The sequence below is a fragment of the Ruditapes philippinarum genome, unplaced genomic scaffold (assembly GCF_026571515.1).
Source record: "Ruditapes philippinarum isolate M1 unplaced genomic scaffold, ASM2657151v2 ctg18_1_1_1_1, whole genome shotgun sequence".
Lineage (NCBI taxonomy): Eukaryota > Metazoa > Mollusca > Bivalvia > Venerida > Veneridae > Ruditapes > Ruditapes philippinarum.
In genome coordinates this window covers 86,552-105,464 of record NW_026861115.1, presented here as the reverse complement: position 1 = coordinate 105,464, position 18,913 = coordinate 86,552, and the positions used below count along the sequence as shown (strand labels likewise).

Here is an 18,913-nt window from a genome sequence, read left to right as displayed (position 1 = left end):
TTGGCTGCACAAAGTTGGAAAAGAATAAAATGCGCATCTGAAATACATGTAGCTCTATTAAGAGACATAGATAACATCTCTGCTCTATTTTATTAAAACTCAAAACTGATGTCTCTTGTATCTTTATGAGAAAAAATTGTTGTTTTTTTTATAAAATGATAGCTTTGAACATATTTTCGTAGTTCTATTTTCTGATCAATATTAATTGCATTAATCAAAAAATATTTACTACTCGGACACTTGTCCAAAATAGCTTCTAAGACCTTTAAGCCCATTTATACGAAATTAGCTCCATTCTGATGAAGCAAAAGAAATACATTAAAATATTTTTAAGGAATTTAAAAACTGAAGTCTCGTATGCTTGAACAGCTTCATTATGATCTGGAAAAAAAATATAATTGAGCCGTGTCACGACAAAACCAACATAATGGGTTTGCGACCAGCATGGATCCAGACCAGCCTGCGCATCCGCGCAGTCTGATCAGGATCCATGCTGTTCGCCTACAAACCCTATAACAAGTAGAGAAACTGATAGCGAACAGCATGGATCCTGATCAGACTGCGCGGATGCGCAGGCTGGTCTGGATCCATGCTGGTCGCAAACCCATAATGTTGGTTTTGTCGTGACGCGGCTCATATATATATAATAAGATCATTAAACTGATAGTTTGCATCGTGCATATGATGTGTAATTGTTCTAATTATTTGCCCTTGTACCTGGCTAGCAGACAATTCCATCTCCTTTTATGTCAATCATGTAGCTGTCGGCCAAAAAGGGGGATATATAACTAGACATATAATGTAGCTTTGCTTAACAATGGTAACTGTAGCGAAGAATCAGGAAATGTGGGAAGGTTTTTTCTTTCTATTTTTTCTCCTTTATCATATTTTATTATATTTTTCTGGAAGACGTGAATGATCTTTTAGTAATAATTTCTGTAAGTTATATGTTTTGAATGGCCGTCAAAAGATGATGATTTTTAATTTGGCTCGGCATCTTTTTTTTATCTTTTTATCTATATATAAGATAAAACACTAGGTGATATAAGTGATTTTTGTTGTTTCTTTGCTTCTCAAACAAAAACAGGTGCGAGGTTTTATTAGGTTGTGATATGTTTTAAATGAAGCGATTTATGATAAAGGTGAAAGGTCAGATGTTTCTGCAATGATAAAAAACATCGTTCACATGTGGTGGCAGATTACAATCTTAAAATGTTGAGCTTGGAGTTAAGTTGTGATTTTTTTTATATATCGCTACAAATAAAAAAGTGCGCATGTTTTTACAGCTTGCAGGATAATATATTTAGATTTGTTCCATGCGTATATATGAATGAAATGTTACGTTGTATAGTTTTAACTTTTTTTTATTTTTGATTATTTGGATTTATGTTAATCTTATCGTACTGTGATACTTAATTTTCTTACACGCTAGTATTTGATTTAAGGTTAAAGATATATCCATTATTTTAGTTAGATATGAGTCTGATTCCTCAATCACCGAGAATTGGTCGCTCTCCAAAGTTGAAGGCAAAATGGCTGTCAAATACAATGGCGTATCAATATGGAAGCAATGGGACAAAGAAAAACGAGATAATCGTGCTATCAAATAATCTGGACCAATATTTACAAGACATATTTCAAAGTATAGACACCAAGGGGCGTGGGAAAATATCGGGAGAAGAATTTCGCCTGCTTTGTGACGTTCTTAATTTACGAGAGTCTGTTATTAACAGAGACACGGAAGGTGACCTTGGATTTAAAGACTTTCATGATCGGCTTTGTGAACATTTTGCATGTTATGGGGATTATACCGGTTTCCTTGTCAATCAGTCCTTCCGTGCTATGAATACAAACAATGGTAAAAATGAAGATTCAACGTCTAAGCTTCCAGATACAAGAAAACTCACGCAGTTCCAGAGAAGGATGGCGAAAGGAAATGGTCACAAGTGTATTCATGACGCTGAGATTTTCAAAAACTGGGATAAACTCCGTCTGTCGGGTTTCCGGCTTAGTGAAATGAGGGAGCATATTGACCAAATGTTGTATGAGGTGTCTTACCACAAAGAGGAGTCACAGACATTGAAAGAGATTATTGAAGATTTGAGAACAATGTTGCAGGCCTCAGACGCCCAAAACATAGCAATGCAAGTGGGACTGAAAAAGTATCAGCGTAACCTCGTGTCTGTACATGACTTTAATGGCATGGTATCCAGTGGGACCAACAGACATTCCATGCCTCCCGGTGGGAGCACATTGGTTTATAAACCCTTGAAAGGTATCGTTTTAAAGGCAATGTTTTCTTTCTTTATACATGTATATGCTCCATTCAGCATGTAGGTGTAATGTCTTTAAAAAAAACGCCAAAGCTAGGTTAAAATATTATTATATACAATTTATATATCTTTTCCATGCCTTTTTATATTTCTATTGCAATACAGAATTGCTCAAACTAAAAGAAAACTTTAAATCAATAATATGGTGGCTGATTTGTGCAATTTGTGTTTTCGTCCCGCGACCCCGCCAAGCGAAAAGTCGAGAATTAACAAGTTTAAATGGCGGGGTCGCGGGACGAAATAACGCTAATTAGCGGGGGCGCGCGGCGAAGTTAAATAAATAAAACTTCGCCCCGCGAGGGCGCGGAGCGAGAATTAAGAAATAAAACGGCGGAGGCGCGATGCGAAGTATAATAAAATAAAAACTTCGCCCCACGCCCCCGCTAATTAGCGTTATTTCGTCCCGCGACCCCGCCAAGCGAAAAGTCGAGAATTAACAAGTTTAAATTGCGGGGTCGCGGAGCGAAAACACGCTAATTAGCGGGGGCGCGCGGCGAAGTTTAACAAATAAATTTTCGCCCCGCGAGGGCGCGGAGCGAGAATTAAGAAATAAAACGGCGGGGGCGCGGGGCGAAGTTTAATGAAATAAAACTTCGCCCCGCGCCCCCGCTAATTAGCGTGTTTTCGTCCCGCGACCCCGCCAAGCGAAAAGTCGAGATTTAACAAATTAAAATGGCGGGGGCGCGGGGCGAAAACACGAATGGCACAAATCAGCCACCATACAATAAAGTTTCAACAAAGATTTTCAACAGCTCTTTACCAAATTTATTACACAGTTACGATATAGAATTCATCAATTATGGTAGAAAATGTGTATGTAGCCGGGTATGTCAGTTGTTACAATGTTGTGACACGGCGTTACGAAGGTTCCAGTGGAGAAAGTGTTTAACATCTTTCAAGAATAAAGATATCTATTAATACAAATCTATATAAGAAATAGTTGGATATTTCAGTCAATTATTTTTCTTTAGTATCAAAATCATTTCAAATGTAAACGTTAAAAATTAATAATCAGTAATAAGACCAAAGTATCATTTGTCCTGATCTATGGTCAATCTGACCTAGTATTATTATTGTAGGAGAAGAGAAGTCTGTGAGAATACTTGCACGTGAACTAACTCAACTAAGAGAGCTTAGAGACAAAGAGGTTAAAGAGCTGATCAATTTCAACAACCAGTTACAGGTACTTATACTTCATTTACGTACATCACACCTTATTCTTACAGCTTGTGTTGTTGTTTGGTACTACGTTTGCATTTAAAAAAAAACCATGGCTTGTTTTTTTTTGGAAAAGAATTTAAGATACAATATAAATTTTCAAAGTTTTTTCTTTAAGATTCAATGGAGAGAGAAATGCAGTAATTGACGAGAAAAGGACAATAAATTTCAAGTACTGCCAATTTTATTTTGCAGTATGATTTCGTTTTAAACAACTGTCTGATAATCAGACGACATTGGGAACAAGTTTCAGAAAAAAGACGTTACGACAGCTAAATTTAACACATAACTGTCACGAATTTGAACGATAAGTCACGAGAGGTCTGTTTAATGTTTCCTAAAATGAAGAGCACATTGACAGCCGTCAAACGTATGTGTTTTGTTTCAGCATGACTTGACTGATATGTCACGCGAGATCGTTCGTCTGGAAGATGAGAGCAGACGACAATCCGGCCAGCTGGAGCTAATCGTGAAAACATACAGGTTTGATTTCCGTTTAAGATGATATAAAATTTCTGCTAAAAATTGGTAGAAATTTGGTTGGCGAAAACAAGATTCCATATGCAAACGTAAAGATAAATTGTGAAGAATTTAAGCTATATTCAATATTCGTGTCTGGTTCAAACGTGTCTCTTTAACCTTCTAAAGTACACAACATTTCCTTCTAATTTTATAATTATGTAAAGGCCCTTCATTACTATCAAACATTGAAACAGATGAACGTAAGAAAATCTAAAAAGCCGTTCACATATGAAAAGCATTTGATATATGTTCCATATGTGGTTGTAAACTCACTGGTTCAAGTGTTTAACGTTCCCTTAATATATTCAATATGCTGAGGACAATGATGCTTGTAGAGCATCACTTATTGCATGCACATACAGTGACCTTCATGGTCAACTCTCTGCTCATATATGTTTCAGATGTTGCCGTGAATTGTTTGCAGTGTGTGTCGAAAGTTTTAAGGAAGTGGAAAATGCCGAGGACACACCCATGATATGTGGGGATACGCCTCTAACACCGACGTCCGTCCCCCAATCTCCGATCCTTGTAAGAACACCGAACTGCACACCAGGCTTAAAAAGAAAATTCTCCTTTTCGGGGAAGATAAGGTAATCATTAAAGCATATTCCCAAGGCTTTTCAAACTTAGATTTAATAACTTTGGAGTCCGCTTCCTTTCCATCTATACAGGTGTCATATGAAGCAATTTACTTAAGACCTAAACGGTGGCTCGAACCAATGACCTCAGGGTAGACAGGAATATACATTTCTAACTAGAATGTTAGAATAAAAAATAATTGATTTTAATTATATCTAAATTATGGTTTCTCTTATGAAAACAGAACTCGTATCTTTTTATTTCCATACATTGTAAACAAATGAGAGTAAATCGCTTTATAATCAAATCCAATATCATTATACAAATTAATTTGGAAATACCTTAATTATGCTTTTCAGCACACTAAACATTTGAGAAAAGTCATTGTCGAAAGAAATATTTAAATCCTGTACTTTTCTCCTTTTCTAATATTTGAGTTCTTATTTTTACAGGCACACGGAGCCGTTAAATTCGACAGAGAAGGGTTGTGGTATGTAACAATTTTTCTCTGGCTTTTCTTGACTAGAAAACGTGAAAATGTGATTAACCAATAATTGGCATTAAATTAAGTCGGAGACTTGTTTCGGTGTATACGAGTATGTTTTTACGTTAAATGAAGTGACTGAAGTGCTCGTGGAGAACATGTTAACTTTTGCACCGTCTTCAACATAAAATCATTTTAATTTAATCAGACATAATTTTAAATTATCGTTATAATTCTGTTTAAACAGCATTCTCAAATGTGATTATGGTTACAAAAAAGCAAACAACCAAAATGTACCGATATTTAGTGACTAAGTGCATCCTCCGTATTCGGGTCCGAGTCACAGTGAACTGTGCTACTCATTACCCTTTTGGTCATATTTCGTCAAATAATTCTTGGATATTCAGTGTCCGAATGCTATGATACAACTCTTCCCCTAGATTGGTGTTCGATATGATATTGTCAATACAAAGACAGGTCCACTTAATGGGTGTTTTTCTCCCATAGGACATCCTTAATGACTCGAATGGAATCATACATTCGACCAATAAACGTACAGATACGTACAATTTTTTTTGAACAAACGGTTCAGTTTCTTGACCTGGTTACATTGCCTTGATCATACTCTCCTCTGCTTTGGTAAAATATTATTGTTTACATATGTAAATCATGATAGTTTGAGAAAATATATCTGATAAAAAAGTTATAGGTCATAAACTTTATTTTGTAGATAAAATCGACATAGAAACCGCTGCGTTTGAGGCAGACGAACACTTCCCACCGGAAGTTATCTTGATAAAGAGGCTGGAGCACGAGATAAAAGCCCAGTGTGAAGTTTTTCAGACGCAGCAACAGGTAAAAAGACATGGCTTACAGGAAGGAATATTTTTTTTATGTCTATTAAACAGATAAAAAGTATTCTGAAATATCTTTAAAATCTGCAAACTCTATACTGATAAAAGATCGTTTTGATATCTAAGACGTTTGCCTTTTTTCTTTAATATGTAACTGAACCGTAAATAAAGGCTAATTATAGAACTCCTACTGAAGATTTAACATATCATGCAATTATGTTCTGATTTATAGTCTTTTTTATCTTGCTCGATAAAATCTGTTTTCATCCTCTCCGTCTTATGTAACTGTTTTAAATCACGCAGGATATCCCTTCTGTTCAGTATATTTTCTGTAAAACATTTCTTAAAGTCTAAATTAATGTTATATTTTAATCTGTTCATCTTTTATATACCTCAAATGTTTCATCTGGAAGAAAAATGTAACTTGTTTTTCATTTTGAAAAAAAAAAACTGCAGTATTCATTTTTGTCTTTGTCAAGTTAGGGACTATGCATTGCGATATGCCTTTAAAATTGTACACTTGCAATGAAGGTTTGCATGTGACATTATTACCCCTTACACTTTTGTAATCTTTATTTCACGGATGAAAAACGTCATTAACTTTAAACCACTAGTCCCTCATAGTTGTAGGTTCGAATCCCGCCCGGGACTTGAATTCTTACATAATTATAAGGAAGCTATCCAGCTAGCTTAAGGAACGTCGGTGGTTCAACTTATGTGCCTCCTCGTGCCTGAAATAACGCACCAATAAAGCCTCCCCTGTTTTCGTGCAGCGAACCATAATATCAATAGGAGTTATAAATATAACTGTTATTGAAAGTTTATCACATAACTAAGAAATTAGATTTGGTTGAAAATTTCAGACGCATTGGGTAATAGTATTTATCTCGGGATGATATTTTTACTGTTGCCGCTATGTATTTTATAATATGAATGACTTTAATATGATAAATTTACTTCCAATAATATTGCATGTATGTAACTGTATAATATTTTTTCTGTGTTTAATTCTATCTCAAAACTCAACAGATAAAAATAAATTACTATGGTGTTATGAACCTCCCTCTGCATTAAAAAGATTGTGCCATGTAAAAATTGTAAAAATATTTAGAAAAGTGTCCTGATGAAGTGTTCTGGTGATATAACGGGTGAATGTGAAATTAAGGTATTTCAGGGAACTCGATGTCATACATTAATGAAGTTAACTGTACACGCAAAAAATAAATAAATCATTTTAGACCACAAATATAAGTTTGTGCTGAAACCTTATGCATTAGGATTTATTAATTGGCAAATTTATCTATTTTTTTGTCAGTTTTTGCGTTTAAATACCATGTCTTTTCTAGGAAATGGCTAGGCTCGATACGGAATTAGACCTTTGCAGACGACATCTTCAAACTGCCAACTTCCAAGTCGAGGCTCTCGAGACAGAATGTAGTCGTCTGCTTGCGTTAGAAGATCAACTTGTGTCAGTATTTCGTCTCCTACAGAAAGGACGCAGTCAATGTCTGAGTCGAAAGACGCTCGGCCAACTTTTACTCGATGTTATAGATTCGAGCTTTGGTGAAGATGAACAAGGTATACAACTATATTGTTTGTAACAATTTTACATATAGTGTAGTCAACCCCTGTGCGAAAAGACGATCTTTTACTTAAAACCGATTATAAAACCGTTCACTTATGACCATTGTTTCATAAAGATCGATTCACAACAAGTCAAGGGAAGCATTTTTCATTACTGGTTTTATAAGACAATGTTTCTTGGAATCGTAATTTTTCTTTAATGTGACTTATTGTGGTGTTGTTTCTTTTTCTTCCATTTCAGACATGACAGCTGACCAGTTTATCCGCATTTTACAGAAAACGCTGTCAGACTGTCCACTGTTTCTATTCACCAGTTGACAATAGTGTTGAGGCGGTCACAAGAACTTCCTGTCACATCATCATGACATGTCATCTGTTTCCGCTATACTTGTCTTCTTTGTACTTTATCTAATGGTTTTGTTTCTTTTGTTGTTTTGTTTCTTTTCTTTTCTTAATTAAGCATTACATTGTTTTGTCATGTTTTGCATTTCTTATTAAGCAAATCCGTTTTGTTCATTTGTTCATAATTTTATTCAACGTTATGTGTAGGCGTTGACTTTAATTAAACAAAAGCCTAAAGAATGAAGATAAAGAAAATTTTAACATAAAAGTTTATATCATTTTGTACATCATTACCCAAAAAAAAAACATGATGATTATTATTATCATTTTCATCACCAGCATACTACCGACCACCAACATCAATAATATTAGATTAAGCAATAAATGTGTTGTCTATATAGCCCTTCCAAATTTAAAATGTTTAAATGTTCTTTAAATTGTATAATGGCGTATAGGTTCATAAAAATAAAAAGGCACAATGACAGCCTTTTAACAGTCTGTCGTACAGTAAAGTACCCCTTATAAATCTAGACCCTGCAAGTAGGGTCCGACATTTGCAAGGAACCCGTAAAAATGTGTGTTTGACATCGGTAGGTGATGCTTCCATAAGTCTTGCGTGCACCACAGTTTAAGCAACATACATGTATATATGATAATCTCAGTGATAATGTTACCCAGTATTACTTTACATACGGCCTTTCTTTATATGTGTCCCAATTTCTCCAATATATCCATTCTTGTAATATTCATTGCGTCACAGCTACATTTAATATTCATTTTATTTTTGCTGTACAGTATTATGTATAAAAAATTAAAATATGTACCAAAATGACACTTTATAAATATATATACCTCAAATATATCTATTCAAATGATTACTCTATTTTAATTTTGTATATGAATAATTTGTATACACTACACAGTTATCAAATAAATTGATATAAACACTTTTATATACAAGATAGATTTCCGTTTTTATTTATTCATCTTTTCACCGGATTTTAAAAAAGAAAACCAAATACGGTATTTAAATCGTTTCAATAAAGGACATGGCGCTACTATTGATTTTCATTTTGTCGAACTGAAGTGTAAAAAAATCAAACGATTTATAAAAGCCGTCTATAAAAGTGTCAAAAGGTATATTTATCATTGATAAATATGATAAAGACATTCATCATTTGAATAATAAAAAAATCCGATTTTCGAATGACAAATTTCTGTTAAGAAGACATGCGTTAAGATATAAATATTTTGTTCAAGGATTTTGTGTTTATTGAATGTTTTTGTTTTTGCTTGGTGTATAGTACTTTTAAAATGTGATAATATGAAGTTTAGATATTAAAAGCGCTAATTGATTTGTTTATTTAGGCTTGTAATGATGATGTATTAAATATTGTGTTTGATGTGAAGTAGAAATCAGTTGTTTTTAACATAGAGCTGTCCTTATACATGGGGATTCTAATTATAACATAGACATACATATATGAAGTCAGACGTCTCACATATTTTACTATCTTGAACTTGGTTATTTTTGGACAAAATGATACATATATCTCAAGTGTATAGCGCATTAAATGATATATAAGATACAAGGGTACATAATTAAGGTGGTAGCAATGAGATGGTTTTAGAAATGTCGGATTTTGTTGAAACGGTGAAACTTGACGAACTATTCCGGAAAATACCGGAGAACTGCGGCATAGATCCCCGTTTGATTGAAGATGCCAAAACGGAACTTAATGTACTTAAGTATAAAGCAGGAATAAACGTACAGTATCATAAACAGGTAAGTGGTTATTCTGTTAAGTGTTGTCGTATTGAGGTTTTGTATAAATACATGTACATGAATTGAGTGGGTTGTGCAGTATATGAAGTGTTCACATCTTGTAAGTATAAACTAATAATTCTTAACCCCAATTATGAAACGAGTTCTTGCAACTTATATTAATTGAATTAATCACTTTCGAGTCCGATCCCTAGCACCGTAACAAGTTCTGATGTCAAATAGTGAAACATGGTCTAATTAAACCCACGATTTCAACTCAAGAACTTTATTAATGTAGAAAATAAATAGATGAAGTGACGATAACCGAACAAAATGTACATGTACTTATACAAATGATACGTAATAATTTAAGGTACTTTTAAGTCGTAACATAAAGTTAGAGCATTCTTCACGGTTTGTATTTTTTAACCTGTTTAGTTTCTTTACATCATATATGACAGACAAGTAATTAATATCTTAACTAAAATATGTGTGTCCTTTAAAAACGCATTTTTAGCGATGACTTTGAAATTTAGATTCTTAAACATCCGACAAGGCCCACTCTGTGGGTACAATAAAATGTCTTCGCCGGGCGATGGTTGAAACGCACTCTGTACTTGATCGTACATCTTTTCACTAGCATGGTCAGTCCGATGTTAAAATTGTTATTTCCAGAAGTCTTGGAGCAAGACAGATACACAGCAGTTACAAAGTCAGTTACAAGATAAAGACACAGAGATACTGTTGTTGAAAAAACAACTACGAGATAGGTATGTTTATGCAACCAAGGGGACTAATGCGCAAAAACATATTCAATAATAATATCAGAGTTTTCTCTCGACTAAGAATATCCCCTATCACCCTTACAGCCCTTATCCCTTTAATTCCCATATGGGGCCGTTTTAGTTTATATGACATTCCATGTCCCACTCCTTTTTCCGCCCTTATGTCCACTCGATCCTACTTGGGTGTGTCGGGGCGGGGGGGGGGGGCTGCGTCCTGTGAACAAGATTCAAGATTCAAATTCAAATAACTTTATTTGTGTTCAAAGGCCTCAGGCCCAAAATACATAGCATACATACAACAATATAGTAATATGGTTGCGTCACCTTAACAATGTTTATTAATGCGTAAAAAGACTAGTTGTTTATGTTATCCATTAAAACATATACATAAAACATAAGCTTCCTTAATGTGATTATATCACGTGTACCTATTAATACATAAAATCATGTAGTTCTTTTCCGCCAAAATACCAATTGAAGAATACTTATCACGGATTTGTTTGTATTTTTTACATATAAAGAAAGCATGGAATTCACAATCTATACCATCATTACAAGTTGTACACAAACGTTCTTCCCTTGGGATATTATTATGTCTGCCTATTTCTATACCTAATTTATGGTTGGAGCAACGAAAATTACAAAACGCCTTTTTATGTTTAAATGGTATTTCTATTAATAAGTATCGTTCAACATTTAAAAGTGATTTAAATTTATTATAGTGAAAACATCTACTAGAATTCGTTATATTTTCATACCATTGTTGAGTACAACAATCAATAAGTCTTTGTTTGAAAAGTTTAAGGAACATATTCGTGTCACGCAATGTGAACGTTGCCTTTACCTTGTTGATCTTTATTTTTGTTTTTTGTTGTTTATCCCCCTGTATATGACGAAAATGTGCCCCATCCCTCACGCCCCCTAGCACCGACTTGAGCGGTACCAAGTTCAATCTCAGGAATTTTACCAGATACACATGAAAATTATTCTCAGAGAAAAGTGTGATTTTTTTCATTCGTCCGTTCTTTCGTTAGTTTGCCACAAAGAATTTTTTTACATAAAAAGTTCGACCCAGATTGATAGCTTACTCAAAGCAAAATATATATATTTTTTTGTTGATTTGTTGGGGGGGGTATTTTATTTATATTATGGTGTTGTTTTTTGTGCTTATGTTGTTTTATTGTGGGGTTGGCGTAGAAAATTCATACGTGCAGTTAGTACAGTTGCTAATTGGTGTTCTTATAATTTTGATACTAAAATCAATGAAATTGTACAGTTATAGCGAGGTTATTCAGTTTACTGAGCGGTTGCTAACAACCGTCTTCAATTTAATCTGCAGTAAATAAATCCATTATCAAAATTGTTATTTTTGTTCTGTGATAAGCTAAGCAAACGAATTCACTATCTTTTTGTCATTGATAGCTAAAACAGTAATACAATGTAGCAATTCATACTCTCATGGTATAACGTTTTATGCAGATTCTATGTGTTATTAGTTATAGTTTTGCCACTGTTCAAGTTATAATTTGGCCACTGTTCAAGTTATAATTTGGCCACTGTTCAAGTTATAGCTTGTTTTCGGTTCAAGATATATATAGTTTGCCTTGCCAAATGTTTTAAGTTATAGTTTGCCCAATGTTCAAGTTATAGTTTGGCCACTATTCAAGTTGCTGTTTGCCCACTATTCAAGTTATAGTTTTTCTGCTATTGATGTTATAGTTTTTTCTACTATTCAAGTTATAGTTTGCATTGCTAAAAGTTCTAGTTATAGCTTGCCCAAAGTTCAACACTGTTCAAGCTTTCGTTTGCCAACGGTCCAAAATATCATTTCAACACAGTTCAAATTTGCGTTTGTTCAGTGTATGAATTCCCCATTGTATAAGATACAGTTTTCCCAATGATTAAGATATTGTTTGCCCATTGTTTAAGATACCATTTGCTCAATGATCAAGATATCGTTTGCCTTATTCTCAAGACATCGTTTGTTTATTCACTGACTACTCACTATATAATATGTAAATTATGTAAGTATTGAAATACTGAACAGATTTCCATGTTTGTTTTATTTTCTGGATTCTAGAGACTCCCTATCACGCGGTGATGGAGAGACTGAAAGCAGTCGAGTGATCAAGATTAGAGACAGTTTCAAGCGGCTGTTTGAGCAGGAATGGGCAGAAACTTATGATTACTTTAAGTTAGAAGGATGGAATGAAATAGAAATAATAGTCACCCTTCAGAGAATACTCAGGGTAAGAAATCACATAATAAGCTAGATATGTGTTCGGCTTATTTTTAAGACAGAACAAATAGGTGTTGAAAAGTCTCGTAAATTTATAATGATAGTACTCATTTGAATCCATATTTTGAAGAAATTTGTTGTTCATAAAAGAATAGACACATTAAAGATAATATAAGTTTAAAATATTTTAGATATTAATTATGCTTAAGTTCAAACATTACGACAATACGCATCTTCTAAAATCATACAAATTTAAATCAAAGCCAGATGATTTATTCTTTGATTATTCTTTTATTTATTTGTTTTGGTTGGAAAAATAAGACATATTTTAAATCAAGTTTGTGAAATATTTCCAGGCAAGTTATTCCTTTAGCAAGGATGTTGCTCGAGAGCAGCTGCAGAACATCGAGGGCGAGGCTTTATACCCCTCAGCAACGGTGGGTAATATTTTGATTTTATGAATAATTAAATTTTTTCTGGTGTGCACCTTGTTTTCCATGCTAACATGTCTTTTGTTTGATCACTTAAATTTTAAAGCTCCAGCGCGAGATTTTTGACACCAAGCTTTCTTAACAATAAAAATAGCAAAAATGTGTCTTAGTTTTACATGACTGTATATAAAAAGAGACTACATTATATCTGGAGGGGAAAACGTGAAACATTGGCTTATATGTATATATAAGCTATTAACTTATATGCGTTGATTTTGTGCCAATGGTGCTGATGATTAGACTACATGTATATGTTTTTTATCGTTGTAAATTACATAACAATTGGAAAATTCAATCATGAAACTTTAATTTTTCCCTTTACCATTTCTTGATATATATACATGTATATATATATTTAATTGTCATTATTTGGAGGTTTATTTTTCCGGTAGATTACCAGAATATATTATCAGCAGAACTCTATGACGTTTTCCACAACACCTTAAACAATTAACATAAAATTATGGAACGCCATAGCTGCCTGATGTTATTACATTTCTTTTTATCTTGCCTAGAAAGCGTCTTATTATGTCAAGTATAAGTGTTGTGTTGCCATAGTATTTTGTTGACTTGTCTAAATATTGCCTTATTATGCGTAACGGAAGTCTAATGTCTTCAAAATGTGATATTGACTTGTCTGATGTTGACTTGTCTTAACATTGTTTTTTTATTATTTCAAGCAGTAGTGTTATCATGTCAAAATGTTTTGGCTTGTCTGAAATGTGTCATATTATGTCAACTAGTCGCGCTATTTGGTCAAATTGTGGAGCTGTTTTGTCAAAAGACTGTCTGACCATTTGAAACAGTAGTGTTCTCTTGTCGAACTTTGGTGTTGACTTGTAAAAGCACAGCTTTATTTTATCAAACTGCTAAGTTATTTTGTAAAAATACGGCGTTTAAATGCATTAATATTGTCTTATTATGTCAAACAGAAGTGTTTCTTTGCCAACGTACACTACTGAATTGTCTTATTATATCAAATATTCGCATTATCTTGCCGACTTGTTGACTGGGCTAAATCATGCCTTATTATGATAAAGTGTATGCTATTTTGTCAAAAAGCGGTTTTGACTGGTTAAAACTCAATCTTATAAAGTAAAAAAAAAATGCGGTTTTTGTCGAAATGTAGTAATGACTAAAGTCTTGTCAGATCTCTTTCTTATAATGTAAAACAGAAGTGCTATATTGTCAAAATTTGATGTTTTCTTGTAAAAAACAAAATCAGTCTTATTATGTCTAATAATTGTGTTATTTTGTTCAAATTTAGTTCTGTCTTGAGAAAGCGCTGTCTGATTTTGTTAAACTGCCCCGTTATCTTTTTTTGCTCTATCTTTTCACGCTCTTCGCGGGCTTTGGTCATGTGATACTAAATTTGGACAATATCGCATCTGGACAGGTTAACACGATTATCTGATATAATAAGACGTTATTTAGACAAGTTATCGTAATAAATTAGCAAGTCAACGCCACTGTATTACAGTTAAGGTCGCTGACTTGAGATCACAGGTCCCTCACCGCTGTAGGTTCGATCCTCACTCGGGTCGAAATCTTTCATGTGAGGAAGCCATCCAGCTGGCTTACGGAAGGTCGGTGGTTCTACCCAGGTTCCCGCTCGTGCCTGAAATAATGGCCGGAGGGGCACCTGGGGTCTTCCTCCACCAATAAAAGCTGGAAAAAATCGACGAAAAAGTCTCGGCGGGACGCTCTACGATGGCCCGACTTGAGTGTACGGTCGCCCATATGGGCTTTCCGGCGGCGACCTTAAATAAACGCATTAAAAAAAAAAAAACAGTATTACATAATGATACTGTGTTTTAACATGTAAACACCACGTTTGAAAAGGAAAAATGATTCTTCGCCATAAAAGGACGATGCTTAGTCTAATTAATACCGAACCTTGACAAAATAAAATGTCACTTTGACAAAAAGAAAGTAATTTTAAACAAGTCATCACCACATTTCGGCAAGATGATATGATTATTTGACATAATAAGACGAATCTAGACATGTTAAATCTACATTTCTACATAATAGCATGGCAGTTTTACAAACATAAATAGCGTTTTAACAGTTCATAACCATAATGTGTAAAGATACCACCATTATTTCACATAATATGTCGGTGTTTACGCAGGTTAACATAAAGTTTGGATAAAATAGCATGGCGATCTGAGAAAATAAGGCAGTGTTTAGACATGTCAATACCATCTTACGACAAGTCAACAATACTGTTTGACATAATAAAATAACGTTTACACAAGCAAACAAGGTTTATTGGCAAGTCAATACTAGTATCACACATAATAAGTATATTTTTAGACAGGTTAACAACAGTTTTAGACAAGAAAGCATGATGTTTTGGCACAATAAGACAGAATAACACCACCTCATACAAAGCAACATAACAGTTTGACAAAACAGGACAATACTCAGACAAGTCAATACAACCGTTGAACAAGATATCACTACTAGCCGACACGATATGACATGAGTTTGACAAGTTGACACCAAGTTCTGACAAGATAACACTACTGTTTCACATAATAAGACAATTTCTAGACATTTTGCCACCACATTTGGACAAGACAGCATACTATTTTGGCATAAAAGACATTCTTTAGGCAAGATAACACCGAATTTGAACACAATGACATGGCAATCTGCCAAATGTGACAGTGTTAAGACAAGTCAATACCACATTTGGACAAGACATAACGACAGCATAACATAATACAACAGTGTCATAACAAGCCAGGATCACAATTGGACAAGATGACATCAAGTTCCGACAAGATAACACTACTGTTCAATTTCAAGACAATTCAACACCACATTTAAACAAGGCTATGTTTAGACATGTTGAAATCTTAATTCGAAAAGATGGCGTGCATGTTAGACATATTAAGACTTCCATTAGGCATGTTTACACCGGATTTGGACATGATAACATGACGTTTTGAAATAATGAGACAGTGTTTAGACAAGTCAGCACTTTGTTTTGACAAGCTAACATGAAAATTTGACCAAATAAAACTTTGCTAAGACAGATTCACATAAAACGTTGGCAAGCCAACACTACTATTATACATAATAAGACGCTTTTAGGGGAAACTAAAACGAAATGTAACAAGAAAAATATTACATACATTCGTATGTAATATAGGTACGATTGCATACTACTTTTTGTGAAGACTTTATGTTTGCTGAATTAAAGGTGTAATGTAAAATGAACAAACATGTCATGAGATATTTTATATCTTTAAACATTTTCATGGAATGTAATTAATGTATCACCATATTAAAGTTGCATGCTTTCAGATGAGAAAAATGATTTCAAGGAAATCAAAATATGAAAAGAAAATTCACGGTCAATTGACTGCTTTGAAGCATAATCACAAAATAAAATTACTTAAGGTAGAATTTCATTGTAAATCATAGTCAAAGATTATGATAAAAAAAACCCCGAAAGACACAGTTTGTAAATATTTATTACAATAAAATACGAACAAGTTATACGCGCCGAGGTTAGCTATAATTAAAATTCCCGCGCTAAGTCGCGGTGGTGCTTGGGATAATCACTTAATACTGTAAATGGCAGCCATTTTACGACACGAATCCTCGAAAAGTTTATTCTGCCGAAAAGATATGAAAAAATACTTGCAATTCAAAGTTTGCTGGCTACATAAAGATTATCGATTTACTCTTTGCACACTTTTTCTCTGCCTGAGTAAAATAATATTGACGTGTTTTCATTGGCTTAAACCATCACGTTACCAATACACATGTAGGTGTGAACTAATTTCGTGTTCATTAAAATTATTCCGTTAATAGACATATAACAATCTTATTTACAAATGAATTGATAAAACAACAATCCCAGAAGCATTTAAGATAATAACAATCATTGGAAAAAAATAAATGCATATAAATTGTAAATTTGTGTATGACAACTCAACCCCCTAAACAAAACATAATAGACTCAACCAAAACAAGCGCCTGCTTCTTCACCTAACTATGTAGTTGCATGACCATGATTAGCAATTTAGCGAACCAAATCTAAGAGATAAACCTATTGTAAAAATAATACTATGACCACAGCAGATTTCGTACAGAAAACATGAGGCAGCTATGGCGTTCCATAAAATACTAATTCCTCGAATTAAACTTGGTCGTGTGACCTGTCAAAATCTTAGAATGTATAATATTATTAAATGATTTTGTTAATAGCATTATAAATTTCTTTTTTTTATCGGAAGTGGATGGATGACGACGGTATAATCACGCGCTTAAAACAACGTCAGATCACACGAGAGATCGTGTCACTTGCCAAACTTTACCAGAAGACAACGGCACAAGAATGTCTCCCATCTTTGCAAAAGGCAAGATCATATTGATAAATGAAATCATTACACATTTAGAGAATTTCAATAATTAGGTTATTAATTTGAATTTGAAATGTTGGTTATTTTCTTAATTTATTTGCTTTTAACAACGGTTGAAAATTAACGGGTAAAGAGTTCAAAAAGGAATCATAAAGTTACGTTCAGTTAAAGGCCCATTATGCCCCAAAAATGCTTTTAATTATACTTCTCAGAAGCTTTTTGTTGTTTTTTTTCTCCTGTTTAAGTTTTTAAATTACGAATTACCTTAACCATCATTTCCTTATATGGCCTTTTTGAAAAGTTGTATACATGTACTTAAAAGTGATTTAGTACTTCGTTTTCTCTTTCTAACGGAATTTTTCTTTTCATTTCTTATGCATATTGTTCCTTTAAGTAATTTATATATTTATCTACTTTTATTTAGAAAATTTCATAATTTTTAACTTTTATGTTTGTAGACATTCATTGACCATGTTCTGCCAACCTTTATTGATCCGTCACGATACAGCAATAAAATAACACAAAAATATACAAAACAATGTGTAGACATCACGTGGTCAATGTGTGTACAAGACCCGCCAATGGTCTTTCTGGACAAACTTGACAGAGGTGCTGAATTCGACACTGAAAAGTTTCGGAAATACTCCAGCATTGGTGCCGATAAGTTTGACTATCTTGTATGGCCAGCTATGCTGTTACATCAAGGCGGGCCTGTAGTAGCTAAAGGTATTGCGCAACCTATAAGAACAACGCCACCGGAAGACGTAACAAGTACCGGAAGTAAAACCCCTCTACTTCAATCCCGACAACAACCCTCTAGAGGGTCTCAAAATCCTGTAGAGGTTATAAACATTGAACCAGAGGTTCAGAGAGTAAGTCCTCAAACCCCACCTAAATTATACAAACGTGCTCAAAGTAGAGAGGAAAATGTAGTCCCTGGCTCCCCGTTCTTTGCACCATTCTCGAGCCGGACACCAGAACCAGCGCCTAAGGGAATTACCCCTGTACCGACAATACATGTGACAAATGGAGACAAAAGAAGTCGACAGGGCAGATCAGCATCGGGGTACCAGCCTGATGAAGGAAACCTTACGGTAGCTTGGAAAAATAGGAAAGAGAATCGCATGCCAAGTGCACCTTAACTATTTCTGTCGTGAGAATTACTAAGTACTATAAAAAATAATTGATAACTTATAACTAATTTTTATGTTAAAAGTGCTCATATCTGGGACTGATCTGTGGCTACATATTGTCTCCTGTGATGTTACTATTTGGTGTTTTTTTCATTGTAATATAAACATTTGTAAATAAATTATAATTCCGTTTTTACTTGAC

General features: G+C 34.0%; 2 protein-coding genes across 2 annotated transcripts; both read left to right on the top strand.

The window, feature by feature from the left end:
- The first annotated feature begins 1,181 nt into the window (after positions 1 to 1,181).
- Positions 1,182 to 8,886, top strand: LOC132714565 (EF-hand and coiled-coil domain-containing protein 1-like). Its single transcript, XM_060697453.1, has 8 exons — positions 1,182 to 2,275; positions 3,413 to 3,516; positions 3,940 to 4,034; positions 4,475 to 4,663; positions 5,105 to 5,142; positions 5,867 to 5,991; positions 7,337 to 7,568; positions 7,816 to 8,886. The coding sequence occupies exons 1-8, from the start codon at positions 1,477 to 1,479 to the stop codon at positions 7,890 to 7,892; spliced, it is 1,659 nt and encodes a 552-aa protein (XP_060553436.1). The 5' UTR covers positions 1,182 to 1,476; the 3' UTR covers positions 7,893 to 8,886.
- A 236-nt stretch (positions 8,887 to 9,122) lies between these two features.
- Positions 9,123 to 18,905, top strand: LOC132714566 (uncharacterized). Its single transcript, XM_060697454.1, has 6 exons — positions 9,123 to 9,702; positions 10,357 to 10,451; positions 12,547 to 12,715; positions 13,062 to 13,142; positions 17,453 to 17,575; positions 18,037 to 18,905. Exons 1-6 carry the CDS (start codon positions 9,538 to 9,540, stop codon positions 18,718 to 18,720), a joined length of 1,317 nt encoding a protein of 438 aa, XP_060553437.1. The 5' UTR covers positions 9,123 to 9,537; the 3' UTR covers positions 18,721 to 18,905.
- The last annotated feature ends 8 nt before the right edge of the window (positions 18,906 to 18,913 follow it).